At 40.7% G+C, this 20,944-nt stretch overlaps 1 protein-coding gene and 1 long non-coding RNA gene across 12 annotated transcripts in view; one reads left to right on the forward strand and one right to left on the reverse strand.

Annotated features, from left to right (window-relative positions):
- The window catches only part of Cacnb2 (calcium voltage-gated channel auxiliary subunit beta 2), a 327,915-nt gene that overhangs the window by 202,610 nt on the left and 104,361 nt on the right, over positions 1-20,944 (reverse strand). Inside the window, exon 1 of one of the 11 annotated variants that reach the window (XM_040755454.1) lies at positions 3,274-3,388. The exons of the other annotated variants lie outside the window; for them this stretch is intronic. Coding sequence (XP_040611388.1) covers positions 3,274-3,321 — 48 coding nt within the window. The 5' untranslated portion in view covers positions 3,322-3,388. Of the gene's footprint in view, positions 1-3,273; positions 3,389-20,944 lie in introns of those variants that run through there. 11 annotated transcript variants of the gene reach the window in all.
- On the forward strand, positions 3,287-4,198 carry LOC121143511. Its single transcript, XR_005880731.1, has 2 exons — positions 3,287-3,425; positions 3,549-4,198. It is a non-coding gene; the product is annotated as an uncharacterized LOC121143511 (long non-coding RNA).

Here is a 20,944-nt window from a genome sequence, read left to right on the forward strand (position 1 = left end):
TTAAGTCACAACTGGGTGATCTAACATGTAGTACAATATGAATGTCAATAGCTGCTATACTGTACTGTCAAGGAAAGACAAAACACTTGTTTAGGCTCAATACATATATAACTTCTGCTGTGAAATCTACAAATGTGGAACCTATGAGCATGATGGTCACTGAACTTTAGCTAAATACTTAGCAGAATGGGAATCAAGTCCTCCTCCCAAAGCATGCAAATGTTAATGTTTTCCAAGTCACAGTAGAACTCTCCATGTTTAAATTAATAATAATTATTCAAACTGACAGGTTTTAATACCATTTAGTGAAACAGCAAAACAGTTTAGGCAAATATAGGGATTTCTTTTAAGGTATCAAGCCAAATTCTAAAAAAAAAGAAAGAAAGAGAGAGAGAGAGAGAAAAGAAAATTACCATTAGGTATAAACAATAATAAAGACTAGATAAAAAATAATAATGTCAAAATGAGAGTTGTATGTCCCGAGTCTTATGGAGAAAACAGGGCTCCCAGCCTGCACTCAGGGCTCTCTGCTCACAAAACAGGTTTTGGATATCAAGCCAATGTTGAACAGCAGAGGGAAGAGAGCTAAGTAAAAGCAACAGCTCTGAAAGGTAAAGAGCTGGAAATGAAAGAAGGTGGCACGTGCATATAACTTTCTTTGCTGCCCACATAATGTTCACCATTCTTTCTAGAAGACAATGCTAAAGTAGGAGGAATCCTTAACAAAGCTGTCATTCTAAAAAGAAAATGATTAAAAAGGAAAGAAAAAAATCCCAGAAGATTGAAGACTTTCAGACACACACACACACACACACACACACACACACACACACACACACACACTCCACTTAGCAGGGAGAACCTATCTGAGGGTGCATTGCCAGACAATCCTGTAGTTGTACAAGCATCATAGGGTGTACTTACACAAATTAAGATGTGCAAATCACCAGGCATCCTAATCTGCCTAGACTTCTATGATATGTGCAATCCATCACTAAATGAATTGCAGTCATGCAATGGGCAACTGAACATGTATATCTTCTTCACATGTTTAATGCGCAATGTTGTGTATAATAGATATCTGATTCATATATATATATGTGTATATATATGTATATATATTTATTTAGTACTGGTATGATCTTAGTTGTCATTTCCCAAAATTGAAAATATATTTGAGACATGACAATAGAACACGCCATTCATTAGTATAGATACTGGGGTTTGGGCTGCCTTTTGAAATGCTTTCTACTCAGCTATTCATTGACTCGGCTCAGATCCATCAACTTGGCAGGCAAACTAGGACTCACTCACAGATGTATACATCGCTGTTCTTTCCCTCTAAGGAAACAGCGTATGCTTTGGAGTTCACCTACCCACGGCCCTGAGTTGGCCATCTATAAACCAGAGTTCGTCTACCTGTGGCTATGAGTTGACATCTATATAGAAAACTTAAAGCCAGAGGTTAAACTGTGATGTTAACATGTGGGTAACATGTTAGAGCCCAAGAAAAATATTCTAAAATAAAATGCATACCCCAGATCAAAGTATATGAATTTACAATGTCTTTAAAACACACATATGCTATTTATTGTTAAGGCTCCTTACCAAAAATACAGGGTAAAAAGTTTGATAATTATAAAGAAACAAGTGTTCACACTTTTTAGTCATGACTCCAAAAATACAAAACCAGATTGCAGTGTCTGTTCTTTCTATGTATTTACACGTGTAACACAGAAAAGGGACAAAAAACAAGCAGAATATAAATTACAGTCTTGTTCAGAAACCCCTTATACAGTAGGCATATACTACAATAGATTTCTTTTAATTCATAATACAAAAACAAACAGAAAGACAAAGCCACAGAAGTCAGAGAACTCATCAATTCATGAAAATAGAGGTTTTTAACTTCAAGTTATTTTAAAATTTTCATTTTTAGGCAATTTTGCATATGAAAAAGTTTATGACACTTGTTCCCCCAGATATTATTAAAAATCAATTATTTTTTCTATTGGAAAAATCCATCCATTTCTGCAGATGTCGTCTTTAAAATATCTTGGCTGGCTACCTCACAACTACATTTACTCCTGACATGTCAGCTGTTGCATTCAAAACACAAATGGCACTGAGATTACAACAATTCTAAAAACCCTTTCAGTTAAGGGCACTTTTAAAGACCTTAATTATTAATAAAGGGGGTCTCTTCCAGCTCTGATAGGAATGTAGAGATCCCATCACTCACCCTCCCCCCCACCTTCAACTTTATGTTTTAGAACGTAGCAGATTTTGACCTTGTTTGTCCTGAGGTCTCAGGTGAATCTCTTCTGCTAGCCAAACTCCCAAGGTCACAGGTTTCCTTAGTGATACCCTTAAGAATTGATTAGTGTCCATTGTCAATTTTCTATTTGTTCTGCATCCAAGAATCTCAAGTCAGTGTTAAGCCATTCAGCACTGCGGTCCGGCCAGTCTGCATAAATCGCCTGCTCCCTTTCACATCGCTCCATGAAAATAAAGAAGCTGCACGCAGAAGTAGTATGAAAATAAAGCCAGCCTTGCTTCCTCGGAGCCTGTCGCTAGCAGAGCAGTGCAGTGTATTTCAATTAACATCCAACCCTCTCGAACAGTGACACTTCAGTATCTGTGAGAGTCTGCCTTTTAGAATTAAATACTCAGACAGCCATTTTGCAAAAACACAGCAGGTCTACAAAAAAGGGCTGTTTCAGAGAAACAGTCAGAATGATAAAGCCGTTGGAAACGCTGGCATTATTGCAACAGCTGTGTCATCCATCAAATGATTATCATCTACTATTTTTCTGAAGCGCTTCAAAATAGGATTTAACACTAGCCACCCTGGCTCTCTGTAATTTGACAAACTCCATACTATTTCATATCTAGAAAATAATCTCTTTTCCCATGCCATGATTCAAATACGAAAACTCCAAGTAAAAGAGTATATCAACTGGTTTGAACTGATACAGATATCTGAGACAATACTCAGCCCCACACATAAACACACCAAACGAATATTTCTACAAGTTATTTCCAACCTCATGGAAGTAACCTGGCACAGAAGACAAACACACAAAAACATCTCTGGAAAGACCTCAGAATCTCATAGACCTCAGGTGCCTTGACAAGTCATGGCACAAATGATTGATTTTTCTGTTTGGTTCAGCACGGAGATTAAAGCATCCAAAAGAAGCAGCATAGACCAGACAGACACAAGTTACATTTTCAGCTCCTACCCACAACTGAACAGCAATAGAAACTTACATAGGACACCCGTACTCGCCGGCGATGTACCAGCCCGCAGCACTGCATGAAGAGGGGGCAGAACGCAGTCAGAGCGTGGCTTCACCAAGCTGTACTGTGCCTCGTCGTCTCGTCACGGCCACTGTCCATTTCTTCCCACCTTCCACTCCCAGGTAAGAGTCATGGGCAAATGAACACTTAGCTTCTGTCTCTAGGTAGTTTTTACAGACACTGCTGTTTCTGCAGGCATGCCAAAACTTTGTTCTCTCTCTCTGCCTTTTTAAAATTTCTTACAGGTAATTTGAGATCTTCTTTAAGGGGGCTGCCTACTGGCAAAAATCTAGAAAAGGTAGCATTTCCCTTCCCAAAGGAACTATTACTAACGAGGAGTTTTGCCTGTCCAGATCATCAGGGTTTCTGAGCAAGGCTTTTACCGAAGCCATGCTCAACTCCGGAGATTTCAAACCTCAGAGCCTTGCATTTCACCAGGCTGCAGTATGCTTCTTTGGAAGGGAGGAGGCCTACCCTGGCTGCTGTTTATGTGACTGTTTCTGAGAACAACGCTGCTCCTGCTGCTGCTTGGCTGTTACATCGCCCTCCTCACTACGCACAGACTGGCAACAGCATCGTTGATTCACTGGTACCTCTGTAACATTTTGGGCATATCTGATTTGCTCTCTTCTCCCTCCTCCCCTTCCACTGACAAATGAGTGAGTCTAGGCTTTAATTCACTGTGGATTCTTAGGACTGTGGAGCCACCCTGTACACTGTGAGATGCTTTGTCCTGCAGTATGTATTTCAAAGGAATTGTAAGGAAGATTGCTGGAGTAGCCTCGGGACCTGACTCACTCAACCACTGCGGCTGTACAGTTTTTTTCTGCTTGTTGCCAAAGATTCATTTTTCTACATTGAAGCATGTTAAATAAACACAGCTCTGGCAGGCAAATGTGAGCAGAGTCAGACCTAATTAATTGGTTAAATAATATATCATCTATGATTTAGACACAATAAGCCAAATGTTCCATAAGCCTGAGAGCTTACAAGTCAATACTCCATGTAGACTATAATTTATACCGTTCCCCAAGGACACAGTTTTCTGGCTGGGAGCTGATCTTTACATTCTTTGTCTAAGGCCTTGTACATGTCACACCATGAAAGATGAATCATTAAGGCATTGGGGACTCAGCTATTAATTTGGATGATATCAACCATTCTAATAAGCAATGATTCATATAACCTTTTAGTACACCACACATATTGATCCAAGTTTGCCTCCACACCCAAGTCACCGTATATCACTGAAGAAAGTACATTAATTAATTTCACATCGTAGTCTAAGATCAACAATATCACCACATTCTTTAGGCACATGGAAAATGAGAGCTTACTAATTCTCAATCTTTTGCCATGTTTTCTTTAGAGCTTGGTGACAATCATGTATTGTTCTTCATCTCAGAGATGACTGAGAACTGGAAGCTATCTCTGTTTTAATTCAGACCTCTTATATGATTGGCAGAGGAGCTGAGACCCCAAATGGTTAGTGTTTGGTAATGTAGCAGCAGTATAATTGAGAATTTGGACTTCTCACAGACTCCCAAAATCTATGGCCTTATCACATACTAATCATCCATGTTTTTGAAGGACCTAAGGGAAAATATGACTATATAGAGCAGGGGTTCTCAACCTTCCTAATTCTGCGACCCACTAATAGAGTTCCTCATGTTGTGGTAATCTCTAACCATAAAATCGGCTTCACTGCTACTTCATAACTATAATTTTGCTACTGTTATGAGTTATAATGTACATATATAACATGCAGCATATGATATGCAATCTCTGCGAAAGGGTTATTCTGCCCCCAAAGGAGTCAATTCACAGGTTGGGAAACACTGATGTAGAGCAACTCGGCTTTAATTAAGTCAGAGGCATTTCTAAATTAATTTGGAAATTGACTTTAAAATTAAACCTTATGAGGGAGATCAACAGTTTTTGTACAAGATATATTTCTAGTACACAGGATATCAGTTTGATTGTTTCTAAGAAACTTTAGTAAGAAGTATAGTAATGTAATAAATCCTAAAAGTCAAGGTTTTCATTAAGAATTTTCATACAATGTTTTCATCATTTTCTTCCCCTTCTCTCAACTCCTTCCTAAGTAGAGGGGGACAGATAGAGAGGCAGAGAGGGGCATGAAGTTGGATGACTAGGGAAGTAGGGATGATCAAAACCCCTCTTTATCACTCATTTCACAAAAACAAAGAATAAAAATGAAGTCAAAGTAAGAATAAGATAAAAACACTGGAGGGAAGCGCAATCTCTTGGTGGATTCTGAATTTGATTTGGAATTTGCTAGTTAGTAAGTATGACATTTTTTAAACACAGTATGTGAGAGATTCCCCTGTTCATTAGAGATTCCACTAACACTGCCATTCCAGAACCCAAGAAAGAATGCTGAGCACTCTAAGTGGGCTCTGCAAACATTTGCTGGGAACCTTCTATCCTACTACCATTGGTCTAACTTGCTAGAGATAGGAAATAATAAAATACATTTCATCTGCTGTGCTTTTTTTCTTCCTTTTTAACACAGAGGTCATGTAACCTACTTCCCTCGAGTGTTGATGTAAGGCAAGGGCCACCACACCTAAACCAGACTTCAGGAGCTCTCTTCAGCATAGGGCAGAGAATACAGTGACGAGGCTAAATGGGAAGAGGAGGCAAACAGCTTCTAACTATTTCCCAAAGGAACATGCCAAGCTCTGTAAAGTCTGAGATATGTGGACTCCTTTTACAAGGCAGGCAGTGCAGCACTCAGCGCACAATAAGCAGAGAAGGAATGCCAGGTAACTAGGCAGTAAATGCAGCACAGAAATTTACAAGCAGACGAGATACACGATACATCTGTTTATATGAATCAAGGATGTGTGTGAATTACATGTTCATGACACATGAAGGCAACAAGTATTTTTAGGGGTTTGTGTTTTATTTCTTGGTGTGTGTGTGTGTGTGTGTGTGTGTGTGTGTGTGTGTTATGTGCATGCTTGTGCACATGTGTGCACCACATATGTGTGGGTACCTGTGGCGACCAGAAGCAGGTGTCAGGACTCCCAGAACGTGGAAGTCCAGGCAGTTGTGGGTCACAGGACACAGGTGCTAGGAACCCAACTTCTGGGCTCTGGAGGGGCAGCAAGTGTTATTAATACTGAGACATCTCTCCAGTCCCTGGGCTTTTTTGAAACAGCCTCTCACATCACCCAGCATGTCCTTGGATTTATTATGGGCTACATAGACAAGAATGGTTATCAATTCCTAATCCTCCTGCCTCTACCTTCCAGGTGTTGGAGTTAGAGGTTTATATCACCACGCCTGGTTTAAATCTTCAAACTAAACTTAGTTCTCCCATGAATTCAGTCCTCATTTACATGTACATTCCTAGTACTAAACACAGTAAACAACATGTAGAAAATAATAAATCCATACTTGCACCTTCATTATTCATTTGCTATTTCATCCATGGTAACCAGAACAGACAGAGCTTGTACTAAGACAAATACTCCAGCTTCCTTAGCAACTGAGGGGATGTGTGACTAGCTTCTGACCAATGAGAAAGAAGCAAAAATGGCATGTACCAACACCCTAGATGTCCTTAGAGGGATTGGACCTTGCCTCCCCCTGCCCTTTCTGCTTTCCTGCTGGCCTAAGTGTACTGCTGAAGGGACACAGAAAAGCCCACTGCACATCCAGGGGAACACAGCCCCAGGTTTCCAGTCTCTCACTGGGAGCTGCCCTATCAGTTGGAAGTGGTTTGTCATGGCACAACAGTATGAAGAGAAACATGCCTCATACTTCTTAGTGGTTAAGCTACTGCTACCTTGACCTCTGTTAAGGAAATGAAACCAGTATTTTAAAAATACCCCTGGGTATTATTGCTTTTGGAGTGAATAATTAATTCATAGTATCCAAGGGAGCATGTGGGGAGGTGGGAATGGACGGGCGGGAACAGATGGAGCAGAAAAGTGAAGGGAAGAGAAAGCTCAGGTCAGAAGCATAGTCTGTGCCAGACCAGAGCGTCCCAAACTCCACAGCAGAGTTCAGGCTTTACCCAGCATGACAGGAGAACTACTGAAGCCTTTAAATGTGAAAAATAACTGCTTATTTTTATTAACAAGTGGGAAAACCAAACCTCTCTAAATAATTTGGTCTAAAAATATTAGACTATTAGCTAAAACCAGTAAGGAATCTGAAGCTACTGGGCTGATGTGTTGGCAATTAACGTCCAGCTACTTAGTAATGGAATCAAATGAAGTTAATCAAATAGCTGATGATTTATGGAGTTCACTGTAAACCTAATGAGTGGTTCAATTTTCAAATAATCTACGGCATGTTTAAATTTCAAATATTGTAAAGGGATAAAGAAAGGATGATAGAAATAATTACAAATAACCACAGACACATATAAGTTGAAGCCAACCACAGGCATTTTAAAGTCTAGGGGGTTCATCCCTGGGTACAACGTATGAAATGGGGGGATTATTTCTTTATGGGTCATGTTGTGTGTTATTCCTCTTGAGGAGAGAGAAAACACACAGCAACCGAGACAGTATCTCTCCTCAGAAGAATGACACTGGAGAAATAAAGCCAGCTGCAAAAAGATGATCTCACAGCAGCTGAGAAACACAGGAGAGGGGGCAGAGAGAGGGGCTGAGAACTGTGCTATTGGTTACCCAGAGGAACAAGAAGTCCCAGTACAGAGGCCTAGGAAGATGGCATGAACACCTGAGTTTGCGTTCTCAGCCTTCACATCATGTTTTGCCATGGAGATACCCACTTTAACCATAGTGAGATGAACAGAAGCAGAGAGAGGTGAATCCGAGGGGCTTGCGCTCTAGCCAGTCTAGCCAAACTCATGACCCCTTGGTTCAGTGAAACCCTATTTCAAAAAATCCCATAGGAAAGATAAAGTCACCTAAGGTTGACCTCTGGCTTCACATGTGCATGCACAGTGAGCATATATCTTCATACATGGGTGAGCACATTCATATGCATATCTGCACAGACATGCATATACCACACAAATACAGAGAGAGAACTTCTAGCATGCTACTGCACAGCAGGGTGACTACAGGTATCTATTACAGCATATGTCAGGAATTTAGTACTTAGAATGTTTCACCATAAACAAATGAGAAATGTTCAAGGAGGTAAGCTTGATCTAGTTCAAATATTGCATAACATGTACATGTGTCAGAAATATTTGCCAGTTATAACACATATACATGCCCATGTTACACTAATTTATTTTTGCACACATAAGGGAATGCATGTGCTACAGATTATGTACAGAAGTCAGAGGACAGCTTGCAGGAGTCACATCTGACCTTGCACCATGTAGGCCCTAGGGATGGAACTTAGGTCAGGAGACATGGTGCTAAACTTCTTGACCTGATGAGTGATTTGCCAGCACCAGTTTTTATAATTTTATACATCAGTTAAAAACAAGTTTAATTTTGAAATGCCTACACAATCTTGAGTTACTTATTAGAGTGGAACAGAAGGTTTCTCATCAGGAGTGATTCTGCTTTGGGGTTACAGCTCTTTTAGTGGCTAAGGTTTCACAAAGGCAGTCTCCAGCCTTAAAGCCATGATAGCCCCTGTGATGACTTCACACCCATCCATCATGGTACATTGTTACAGATATACACATTCGGGGCCTAAAGTTCTTAAGTTTGTTTTTCTCAGAACAATACCCATCTTTTTCTCAGTAATTAGACTACATCCAGATAATAGCAGAAGTTAGAAAAACAATGAGGTAGTTGAGAGAGACGCAGTCATACTTCCCAAACTACTAGAAGTCTCTGTTTTGTTTTTGTTATTTTTTTTTGTTTTGGGTTTTCAAGACTACACAGAGACACCCAATGTATACCTCTGTCTTCCATGTACTCCTGTATATACATGTCACACATACATGAAAACACAAGGAGGAAGAGGAAGAGGAGGGGGAAAAAGAAGGAAGAGTATTTTGGTTATAATTTCTCTGTGCTGTCTTAAAATTTGTTCTGTAGACCAGGCTGGCCTTGAACTCACAGAGATCCCCCGGCCTCTGCCTCCTGAGTGCTGGGATTAAACGCATGCATCACCACCACCCAGCAGCTCCAGTAAGTTTTGGGCATGTCGAGCCTTTTCAGACTGACTCAACATTATAATTTACAAAGCTCATGCTTAAGAACGAAGTAATTGAACCCCACCCCTAAGAAAAAACTTCAATGTTTTGGGTAATATTATGATTTTGTACAGGGTCACATTCATAACTATTATTGGCTACATGCAGCCTTTGACCACAGGTTGACTACCCAGAAGACAAACTGTATTGTAGCTTAAGAAATACATGCTACACTCAAGTGTGATAACACTTGATAATCCTAATAATCCCTGCTTATCTTGTAATGCAATCACATCTAAGAAAGTACAATCCTGTAATGAAAGTCATTTGACCCCAACGCCCTTTTTTTTCTACATAGTCCAAGGAAACTTGCAAAGAATGTCATAATCCACTTCTATCCCCTCTCCTTTGATTCTCTCAAAACTGACCTCAGGGCACATCCATGCTTTGCAACACAAAGTAGTAAAACATTTAAACATTAAAATACATCCAGGTTCCCAAGTGTCTCCCTCTGCTTTGTATTGGGTACTTGGATTTGTAGCTTACTATATTTTCTTTTAATATCCTCATATCCCTCTTTACTCAGAGTCTATGCAAGGAAAATAAGCAAACAAAACTTCCATTCACCTCCGTCCCATACTCTGGCCCAGTTCCTCTCTATCAAGACTTCTGGTTTTCCCCAACAGAGTTCAGGGCATGGAGGGGACATCACTACTTTCCAACTGAAGAAGAAACACTTTGGAAAGGCAGAGGTCCATTATGCTAATCAGCAGGTAATGAGGAACATTCAAGTCCAAACCGTCCATTGCTTAAAATTCACCACAACACATCCTTTATTCCGAAAATAAATTTGACCCATTCATTTAATTCATTATAGATGGAAAGAAATACAACCTGCATATAGGAAAGGGAATATTGGTCTTTGGATGGAAAAAGGCATGTTATTCAGACTATAATATTTCATGAGCAATCCATGATGATCACAGCATAAAATACTGCCAAGTGGTTATTTTAATTTCCTCTTTGATTGGAATGACAAGAAAGTGAAATACACATTGCCTCTGAAGTTGCCACAAAACATTCTTGACAGTCTCTAACATTCTATCTCACACACTCTCTCTCTCTCTCTCTCTCTCTCTCTCTCTCTCTCTCTCATATATATATATATATATATATATATATATATATATATAATGGCCTGCCACTAACTTCACCATGACTCTCATTTGAAGAGTTAACAATTTGCTATTTTCATTTTACTCATTTTATTTTTTGAGATTATATAATTACACCATTTTTCCCTTTCCTTTTCCTCCAACCAAACCTACCCTCACAGCCTTCCTTGTTCTCTTTCAAATTTATGGCCTCTTTTCATTAATTGTTAGTACATGCATATATGCATGTGCATATACATATACATATATAAATACATAAATACAACTTAGTCTGTATAATGTTACTTCAATGTATGTTTACAAGGATGGCTATTTGGTTTTGGATAATGAGTTGGTATATGTCCAGATTAAGGTTACTATTGCTGAGATAAAATACCTTGACCAAAGCAACTTGGGGATGAAAGGCTTTTTATTTAGCTTATGCTTCCACATCACAGTTAATCATCAAGGAAGTAAGGACAAGAACCCAAACAGGGCAGGAACCTGCAGGAAAGAGCTGGTACAGAAGCCATGGAGTAGTGAGTGCTGCTTACTGGCTTGCTCCCTATGTCTTGCTTTCTTATAGAACCAAGGACCACCTACCCAGGGTAACCAACCCACAATGGTCTGGGCCCTCCCACACCAGTCACTAATTAAGAAAAATGCCTTATGGAGGGATTGTCTCAATTGAAGATCCTTTCTCTCCAGTGACTCTAACTTGTGTCAAGTTGACATAAAACTAGCCACCACATTGCACTCTTCCCTGGATAAGACTATATCCCCTGCTCTCAAAATCCCTTAGTTGTTTGTAGTTCTTTGAATATGGTTGAGGCCTGTGGGCTTTCCCCACTACACTTTATATGTCTGTTGTTACTGTCTTCATTCTGATCATGTTTAGGCAGTCATGTTGATGACACTTTACGGATATAACTTATGACATTACTAAGAGACACAGTCTCACAGGAAACCCCCTGATTCTCTGGCTCTTACAGTCTTGCACTTTGAATGCCTATGAATGACAACATGACCAGCATGGCACTATAACCCTAAGTGTGCAGTAGTAGCATGCATACCTTTGTTATCACAAAACATTCTCTAACTCGACTTATGGCCCGCTCAACAAGAGGGAAATCATTCCTGGTACTGGAAACAGTCAACTACCCAGAGCTAGTGAAGTAATGGATCTTGGAGAAGAACCTACATCTAAACCACTTTACCAAACCCGCAAAATTCCTAACTACACTCTAAATATTATCTTTATATCTACAGACGTGTGTAGTCCTCACCCATCATGAAGGAAACTTCTCTTTGCAACAGATGGAGACCATTACAGAAAATCACAACCAATCAAAATCCTGAGCACAGTACCAATGAATACATCTATAATCCTACTCCCAAAACTAAGTCTCAGGAAACACTGTAGAAGAGGAGATAGGAAGATTGTAAGACAACACTTTTAGAAATCCTTTGCTCAAGTAGAAACAGAAAGAAGAGTAAAAGCTAATGTGCACCGATTCCTGCTGGGTTCTAGTCCATATAGACTAGAAACTTGACACAGATGATTCTTAGGCAATTCCTATAATGTAAATTCTGACTTATTTCCAGTTAAAAATGAAGAAACTTAGTCACACTTTTTTTGTCACTGACCAATAACTGAGTGAAACAACTTAAAGGAAATAATTATTTACTTTATGTTACAGTTTCAGAGGATTTGGTCCATCATGGCAAGGAAAGCACCGAGGCATGGTAGCTCACATCATGGTAGGAGAGAGGAAGAGAGGGGGAGTGGGAGGAAAATTGTAGGGAGGGAGAGAGGGAATAGGAAAAAGGGAGATGGGATTGAGGAGATTGGTCCTTGCTGGATTCCTCCTTTCTTGCCTTTTACCCCATCCAGAGCTTTATGTATGGGATAGGGCCTTCCATATTCAAAATAGGTCTTCTCTCCTTAGGTAATTCTGTGTGGAAATTACCATACACACCCAGAGGGGCACTTTAATGAAGTGTTAAGGCTTTCTCAGTTCAGTCAGGTCAACAGTCACAATTTACCAGCACACCACAGCATTGTGCGTGTCCAAGAAAGTCATTGTAAGGTTTTCAAAATTCTGAGCCATTGTTTTCAGCGTCTTGTTCTATGCCATGCCAAGAGTATTTTTATAAGGCAACCCTGGAGGAGCACACAACAGTTTATCAACAATCTAATCAACCAGCCCCCACTTTCCCCCCCAGTCAACACAGTCATCCTGCCTTTAGGTGGCTTCCCTTCTAATAATTTCCAAATTACTCTCACAGTGTGTAATCATTCACTCTCCAAACTTCTCTTTCCCTTTCTTGAAAAGTTGAAAAATTTATCCATTGGAAAACTCATTATATATCACTAATACCCTCCTCCCTTTGAGATAGGGTCTCACTATGTAGCCATGGCTGGTCTGGAACTGAGTATGTAGACCCAACTAGTACCTTCTTAGGAAAATTAAGACATCTCTTAACTATAGGGACTACAACAAGTGAAACTAATACAATCTACATTCTCTATCCCTCCCTCTCTAACTCCCTTCCTTCCTCTCAATAAACTTGAGAAATAATTTAAGAAATTTGAAAGAATAATAGTGTGGTTTTGGTAGTACTCAGAGTTGAGTTTGGAGCCTTACACATGCTAGCCAATGCCCCTGCAGTGAAGTAAGATCTCACGAATGCATTTTAAAATAATGTTTAAATTGTATAAAAAATGTTACATTAAAGAACAACAAATATGGGGGTTGGAGGCAGAAATGAAGATGAAACACACCCTGTGATGGCCAATACACTTCCTCCAGATGAGCCACGAATCTGTCTATAAGCTTTCTAGCAGGCAACTCAAAAAAGGGAAACTCGGTCAGTTACATAATTTACTGGCCATAAGCTTAAAATAAACCCAGTGCTCCAAAGCGCCACTCTGCTTGGCACTCAGAGCAGACACCAAATTTTCCTCAAGTCCCATAAAAAGGAACATCTTGTAAAGGCACAAGCAGTGTTCCTGACAGTCCTGACGGGAAATGCCACAGCGGGCTTTAAAGAACTGTTTCTTGTACTGACCTTCAGAGGATGCTAAATGTCTCTCACCAAAGTAGCATTTGGTAAGATACCCAGGACAGCGAGGTAGAAGGAGCTGCAAGCCATACTCACAGGCTTTGCATGGGCCAAGAATAAAGGAAATATAAGGATAAAAGAGGAATCATGTCCAGGGGCAGATGGTGAGCATGGTTCCTTTAGTATGGAGACTGTTACAGAGGCTAATGTTGTTCCTCCCCAATGGCAAATGAGAAAGCATACTGGAGTTGAGTGATTTGGTTAGTGCTGCAAAACTCAAATCCAGGAGGATTTAAACCAGGTCTGATGGACCTCACACTATTTGCTCCCTCTCCAGACTCCAGGGTGCAAGGGAGTCTCTGTTCATGAAATAATTCTGCTGCAGGTTTGAGGAGGGACGGAAATCATTGCCTGAGTCATGAACCCATCAATGACTCCACCAGGCTCCAGGGGTACTTCCAACTCAATGGTTACAAAAATGGCTCTGGTTAAACTAAATGGGTCACGTGACAAAACCAAAAATCATGGAAAGGGACTGGTGTGTGTGTGTGTGTGTGTGTGTGTGTGTGTGTGTGTGTGTACATAGGCACATGCACACATGTTAGTGATGGAAAGAAGACAGGAGAGAGTGGGGTAGAGAATAATCAGAATGCATTATATACATATTCGAAATTGCCAAACCAAAAAAAATAAAAATCAATCAATGAAAAAGGAAAAAAAATCAATGGAGGAAAAACAGCCAGTTTCAATGAGTACTGTTACTCATCATGAGCTTCTGACACATTAGATGGCAATGACCTCAAGACCATTCAACAGGGATCCATATGACTGGCCAGGGATGAAGTCAGAACAAACAACGTTGAAGGGGAGGCCAGATCATCGCAGCTTTCTTTGGTTGAAGCAATGGATCCTCCCATTCACCTCTCTGCCCTATGTCCCCACACCTACTGGTCTTGAGAAGTTCCAGAGAGTGGGAAGTACAGGAGGAGATCTGTTGAGTGATTTGGGAGTAAGACATACTTACGGGACATGTAGGGTTAATGCACAATGGCACTGCACCTTTAGATGAGGTGAAGACTGAGCAACAGAGCAAATGCTCATGGAAAAAGCCCAATATAAACATTGGCTGCAAATAGTCCATTTGGTCTTGGTCCTACATACAGCTCCTATGTGATCCCAAGTAGCTTTGTATCCTAAATCTTTAATCTTTTGAGACAGGGTGTCTCTGTTTAACATTTCTGGCTGTCCTAGAACTCATTTTGTAGACCAGGCTGGCCCTGAACTCACACTCACCGAGATCCACTTGTCTCTGCTTCCTGAGTACTGGGATTAAAGGCGTGCACCACCACTGCCCACCCTAAATCTTTTATCTGAATTTTGGCTAAAGGAAAAATATGTTCCTTCTGTACTTTCTGTTCCCTGAAATGCTCTGCAAATCTAGGAGAATCATTTCAAAAGAGATGAGATAAAAAGGGGAGGAAATTTATCGACCCCAGGGCTTGTTAAAAGAAGTGTGTGAAGACAGTCTAACACTCGCCTGCTTTGTGGTGGGCACATCCTCGGGTTGCATTCCAGAGGATTACACATAAACAGGAGCTAGAACAAAACATAAAAGTGTGTGTGTGTGTGTGTGTGTGTGTGTGTGTGTGTGTGTGTGTGCATGCCTTCAGTTTACAGGGGAGTGACTGCTAAACTTCCGTAGTAGTATAGATGGCCTGACTATCTTAGCAAGATAGCTAAGGAAAAAGAAGACATATAGTTATGTATTCAAAAGCCTCATACTCATTTTACTGTATAATCCTCTTTTTGAGTCCATCTTCCTCTAAAAGGAAAGCATATAATTTCAATCCTAATACAAAACCAGTATCCTTAGAGTAACTGAAATACTTTAGAAGATTAAAGCCTTGCTTTCCTGGATTACAGTTGATTCTAGTTTACTATGTAACTCTTATGCATGGGATACAGTGGCTATTATGACACACACAAATGACAAAAATCGAGGGGCAGCTTGTGTCAAGCTATTCACTTCAGTAAGAGTTCAAGCAGTTTGGCACAATCCAACCTTTTCCACTTAAAAGACAGTCTCAGCGTTGGTGGTGCCCACCTTTAATCCCAACACTCAGGAGGCAGAGGCAGGCGGACCTCTGTGAGTTTGAGGCCAGCCTGGTCTACCGAGTGAGTTCCAGGACAGGCTCCAAAACAATACAGAGAAACCCTGTCTTGAAACCTCCCCCCACCCCAAAGACAGTCTCACACTGTAGCCCAGCATGGCCTTAAACTCTCCATCTTCCTGTCTCTGTTTCGCTCTGGCTAGAATTATAGATGTGGTCTACCACACCTGGCCCAGAAGATGTTCATGACAATCGTAGTTTTTTGTTTGTAAATTGCTTAGACTCTCATGACACACTCATGGAAGTATTTCCCATACTAACACACTTCTTAATGGTTTCTCTTTTTAGTAGTCAGTCCTAAGTCTGAAAATAACACTTTAAAAAAAAAGCATTGCTTTTTTCACTTCAAAATACCTTATTAGTAATTAGGTTGCAATAATTGTTGTTTTGCTAAATAAACAATTGAATAAATTATAAAATTTCTTGACTTTGAAAAGACAAAGCAGGAGGTCAAGAAATAACTGAAATACAAACCACAGAGGAACATGGCTTGCTCTCTGGTTCATGTTAAACTAGTGATCTTTTACAGCCCAGCTCCACAGGGGAGGGATATAAGTGAAACCATTTTGTGTAACTTAAAAGCCATGTAGTATGGCTTGGAATAATGTGAGGCCTGTAAAATGAGAGCTTTGCCACCAGGCAGCTCTGATAAGAGCTAGGCCTCAAAAGCTAGCCCCAGGCAGGCCTTGATATACTAATGCACTCAGTCCAAAGTGGTGCTGATACTGCTAGTGAATTAGTTCCAAGCTGTGAGCCTGAGCACAAACCTATCACCCAATAAAACCACACAAACATTGTAACTCTGGAATAGTCTCTAGGGTCAGTCTACACTGCCACCGTGCTCCAGAGCCGTAGCTTCTCAGGATGTTTTGACACTACTCAGCAAGAGTACTTGAGACTGTGCTTCAGTGACCATGGAACTTTCAGCACTGCTGCTCTGCTCACAGCTGCGACTTGTCAGTGTTAGCAGCTATCCAAGGCTCCATTAGTGCCACACTCCCAGCCTGCCTCAGCTGAAGGACTTCAAAGGGGATGTGGTTGAGCCGCAAAGCTTCTGAAGTGTCCTCACTGGAAAAGATTCCCAAGTGGAACCCTACTGCATTTCCTGTCCAAGTTTCCCACTCGATGAGATAGATGTCTGTTTATATTAGCATAATATTATAAGGAATGTCTGTGTAAATAAACTGAGCATTTATCTTGTATGAACATCCTAATTGCTGAGCACCTCACAGCCCATAAACCATGATTGACTGCTGTACCCCATGTCTAGGGCCCTCCCACATCAATCGTTAATTAAGACAAGCTCTCACAGATGAGCCAATCTGATTGAAGCAATTTCTCAGTTGAGTTTCCCTCTTCCCTGGTGACACAGCTTGTGACTAGTTAACAATAAAACCTAGCTAGAACCTAGATGCTCTAATTAACAATAAAAACTAACTAGGACCCAGATGCTGGAGATACACATGTGAAAATGAAAATAAAGATCTTTGCTCCCATGGTGCTATGCAGGTGAAGAAAATAGGAAAAAGCATTTTTAAATGCCAACTTGCAATTTCTCGGCTTTTTGGGAAGAGGGGTCGGAATGACAGACAGGGATAGTGAGTTTCTGTCTCATATAAGGCATCTGTGGAAGGTAAGTGTGGAATATGATAAATGAATAAGATATGCAATCTAGGGGAAGAAAAAACTAGACAAATGCCAGAGGTGGGGGCACACAGTCCTCAGAGAGGAAACACTCAGTGGGTGCTTGTGATTTCATCTCATCCAATGGCTGGGCTTAGGATCATTTAGGTTCATTCTATCACTATAGCAACAGGACAGTGCCTGTGAGTGAAAGCCATGGGAGACTTCTAGAAAGAACAAATAACACGAGGGACATCTCAGTGGTGGCATCGTGCATGCTGTGTGGTCACTGCAAGGATCTTAAAAAGGATCAAGAGATGGTGTTTAACACTACCACAATAGCTCTGTTGGGAGAGAAGAGTTTGGTCTAGGGCATGTGCTGGAGAAAACTCTTGAAAGATGGTTTTGCTTCTGAATATATTTGAAGGCAGAAGTAGACCCTGTAGGTTCATATCACATGAGAGAAGAATGCACCAAGCTGTGGGCTGAAGGGGGACACATGGACTGAACAACCCTGTGAATATCAGCTCCATTTCCTAAAAGGAAACAAAAATAATTTTGGGAATCTTAATTTTGAAAAATAACATCTGTAGGATATTTGACCAGATATGGTAGCGTGTGACTTTAATTCCACTACAGAGATGGGCAGATGTTTGTGAGCTGGAGGCTAGCCTGGTCTATGTAGTAAGTTTAAGCTAGCCAGGGCTACCTAATGAAAGCCTATCTCAGAAAATAAAACTAAATTAAAGGTCTATGAGATATTAATGTAACGAGACCAGGCACACAATTTACTGCATGACTTCAGACTTCCAAAGAGAGCTGTGGGCACAGATGGGAATTTGGAAGGTGGCACTAGATGGTCTTTAAAATCACAAGCCTTAGTGAAACCCTTAAGGAAGATGTCTCAACATTGATTCCGGTAAAGGAATGACTGAGGCAAACAGGAGTTTGATAATTTGGAAACAAAATAATTTCTTTGGCTCAAAGCCAAAGTGAATTAAAATATGATATAGACTACAGATTTAATATCAGATCTCAACATATAGAGATCAATGATTGTAGATGAAAGGAATTTACTGAGGGTTTGGGTCAAAAGTGTGTTGAGGACCAGAAAGATGGCTCAGCAGGGAAGGATTCTTGCTGCCAAGCCTGATGCTTAAGTTTGATCCCCAGAACCCACATGGTGGGAAGAGAGAAACAACTCCTGAAAGATGTCCTCTGACATCCACATGCAAGCCATGGCACACATGCACTACCTTCCCCGCCAATAAATAAAATTCACATTAAAATATTTTTACGTCTGTTGAAATAGAGTCAACTGACATAAACAATTTGATATTGTAGGTACATTTTGTTTTTGTTTTTTTGAGACAGGGTTTCTCTGTATTGCTTTGGAGTCTGTCCTGGAACTCACTCTGTAAACCAGGCTGGCCTTGAACTCACAGAGATCTGCCTACCTCTGCCTTCCAAGGGCTGGGATTAAAGGTATGTGCCACCAATGCCCAGCTTGTAGGTACAATCTTTCAAGAAGATTTTAATTTAGCACAGAAGACAAACATGAAACATGGCTGTGCAAAGATGTGGAATCTATCAGGTAAAAGGAGTTACAGGCTAGAGTAACAAAAGATGGTTCAAGAGACATCACATGTAACTGTAGAAGAAAGTCCTTGGGTGGTCCAGGAGTGGGGCACCATGCACCCTGACTGGATGAGTAGGCTGACTTGATTCATCCACTGTAATGGGAAGGAAGATAAAGAATTGGGCACCTGACTTTTTTGAAGCAGCTGTGGGAAGGCCTTTTCAGAGGGGCGCCCTTTTTTCAGATGAAGTTGGAAGAAAGATCATTAGGTGAGAATAGAGAGAGGAAAGGGTTGGACAATGGAGGTCAAAGAAGTTGTGAAAATGGCTTCATGGGAATCGTTCTGTAGACTGGCCAGGTAAACTGGAAAAAAAAGTGGACAGTATCAAGTACATGCTAATATCTGTGTAAAACTGTCCCCATGATGGTGTTTCCAACACCATCCATCATGCTCATCTGCTGGAATTCATTGGCCAAGTCAACAGACTCAGATTCAGCCTGGCTTGGTGTTTCTTGGGAACACTAGACAGAGGGAGAGGGGAACAGAGAGCTGAGGATATCATAGTAGACCAAGGGGCCCAAGGAAGCAGGAAGTTGATGATCTGTTAGTGGTGAGGGGTGAGAAACTGAAAAAAAAACATGCAAAATCACAGAACAGGAGGAATTCTTAGAACAATAGCAAACATGTCAGATTAGATTAGCCTCTTCGAATGTAGCGTCCACAGAAAGTCAACTCCTGTTTATATTGTACTAGTGTGTCAGTTATGAAGACACAACACTCAAGAGAACCAACTTCAGGGAGGAAGGATGGACTTTGGTATCGTGGGTCAGGAGTCTCTGTCCATATTTGGTTGACCTGGCTGAGCCTGTGGTGAGGCAGAAACATCATAGTGGGAGAGGAGGGCATGGTGGGTAAAAGATGTTCATTTTAAAATGGACAGGAAGGAGAGCCAGACACACACACACACACACACACACACACACACACACACACACACACACACACACACACGGGGGCGGGGGGCAAAGAAACAGACCGACAGACCAGGAGACAGAGAAAGACAGATGCCCAACCTCCTGCAATTTCTACCACCTCCCTCTGGTCCCTTCAGCAGCAAGCCTATCAGAGGTTAGTTCTATTGAAAGTCCTATCCCTTGTGACCCAATACCCTCTGGCTTTGCTGCACTTAGGGCCAAGCTGTCAACACATACGTCTCTGGGGACACTTCACATCCAAGCCATATTACCTAGAAGTAGAACAACACTACAATAAAACAATAGGTAAGAATATCTCATTTTACTTGTCTAATACAGTTATATGAACATGCAGTAAGGAAAATAAATGGAATAGGAAAACATTCTTCCAGTTTAAGAGCAGAAATGGTAGTTCCTGGAGGGGAGTCATCTGATTAGGTAGAAAGAACTTCAAAAATAGTATACTTGCCCAATTATTTTATACTCAGACCACGGAAGCCTTTTATTATTCTCATTTCTGAAGCAGACAGTCACCAAGGCAAAATAATTAAACTATTAATCTTCATTTTTTGAAAGATCTTACTCATTAAGCTTGATACAAACACTTTCACCCCTTCAAAAGCAGCATTTCATGTGGGTTTTGATGTCAACTTAGTTGATTTTGAAGCAGCAGACTTTTTAAATGAAGTTCCAAGCTGATACTGATAAATCCTCAAGGTGCTGGGGACAAAGTCCAGCGACTCACTAAATAAATGTTCTACTGCTGAGTTGTATTTCCAGTATGAAAGTTAATATATAATTTTAAGTCACTTATCTGATTTGACAGATGCAATGGTCTTGGTGTTTGTGCCAACTTCACATGCCGAAATCTGACCAACATAGTATTAAAAGGTAAGATCTATGTGGTGCTGAGGTCATAAGGGTGAAATCCTCAAGAGTTGAATTGCTGCTTTTGTGTAAGAGTCCC

This window comes from Mesocricetus auratus, unplaced genomic scaffold (genome assembly GCF_017639785.1).
Source record: "Mesocricetus auratus isolate SY011 unplaced genomic scaffold, BCM_Maur_2.0 Super-Scaffold_100013, whole genome shotgun sequence".
Classification (NCBI taxonomy): Eukaryota; Metazoa; Chordata; class Mammalia; order Rodentia; family Cricetidae; genus Mesocricetus; species Mesocricetus auratus.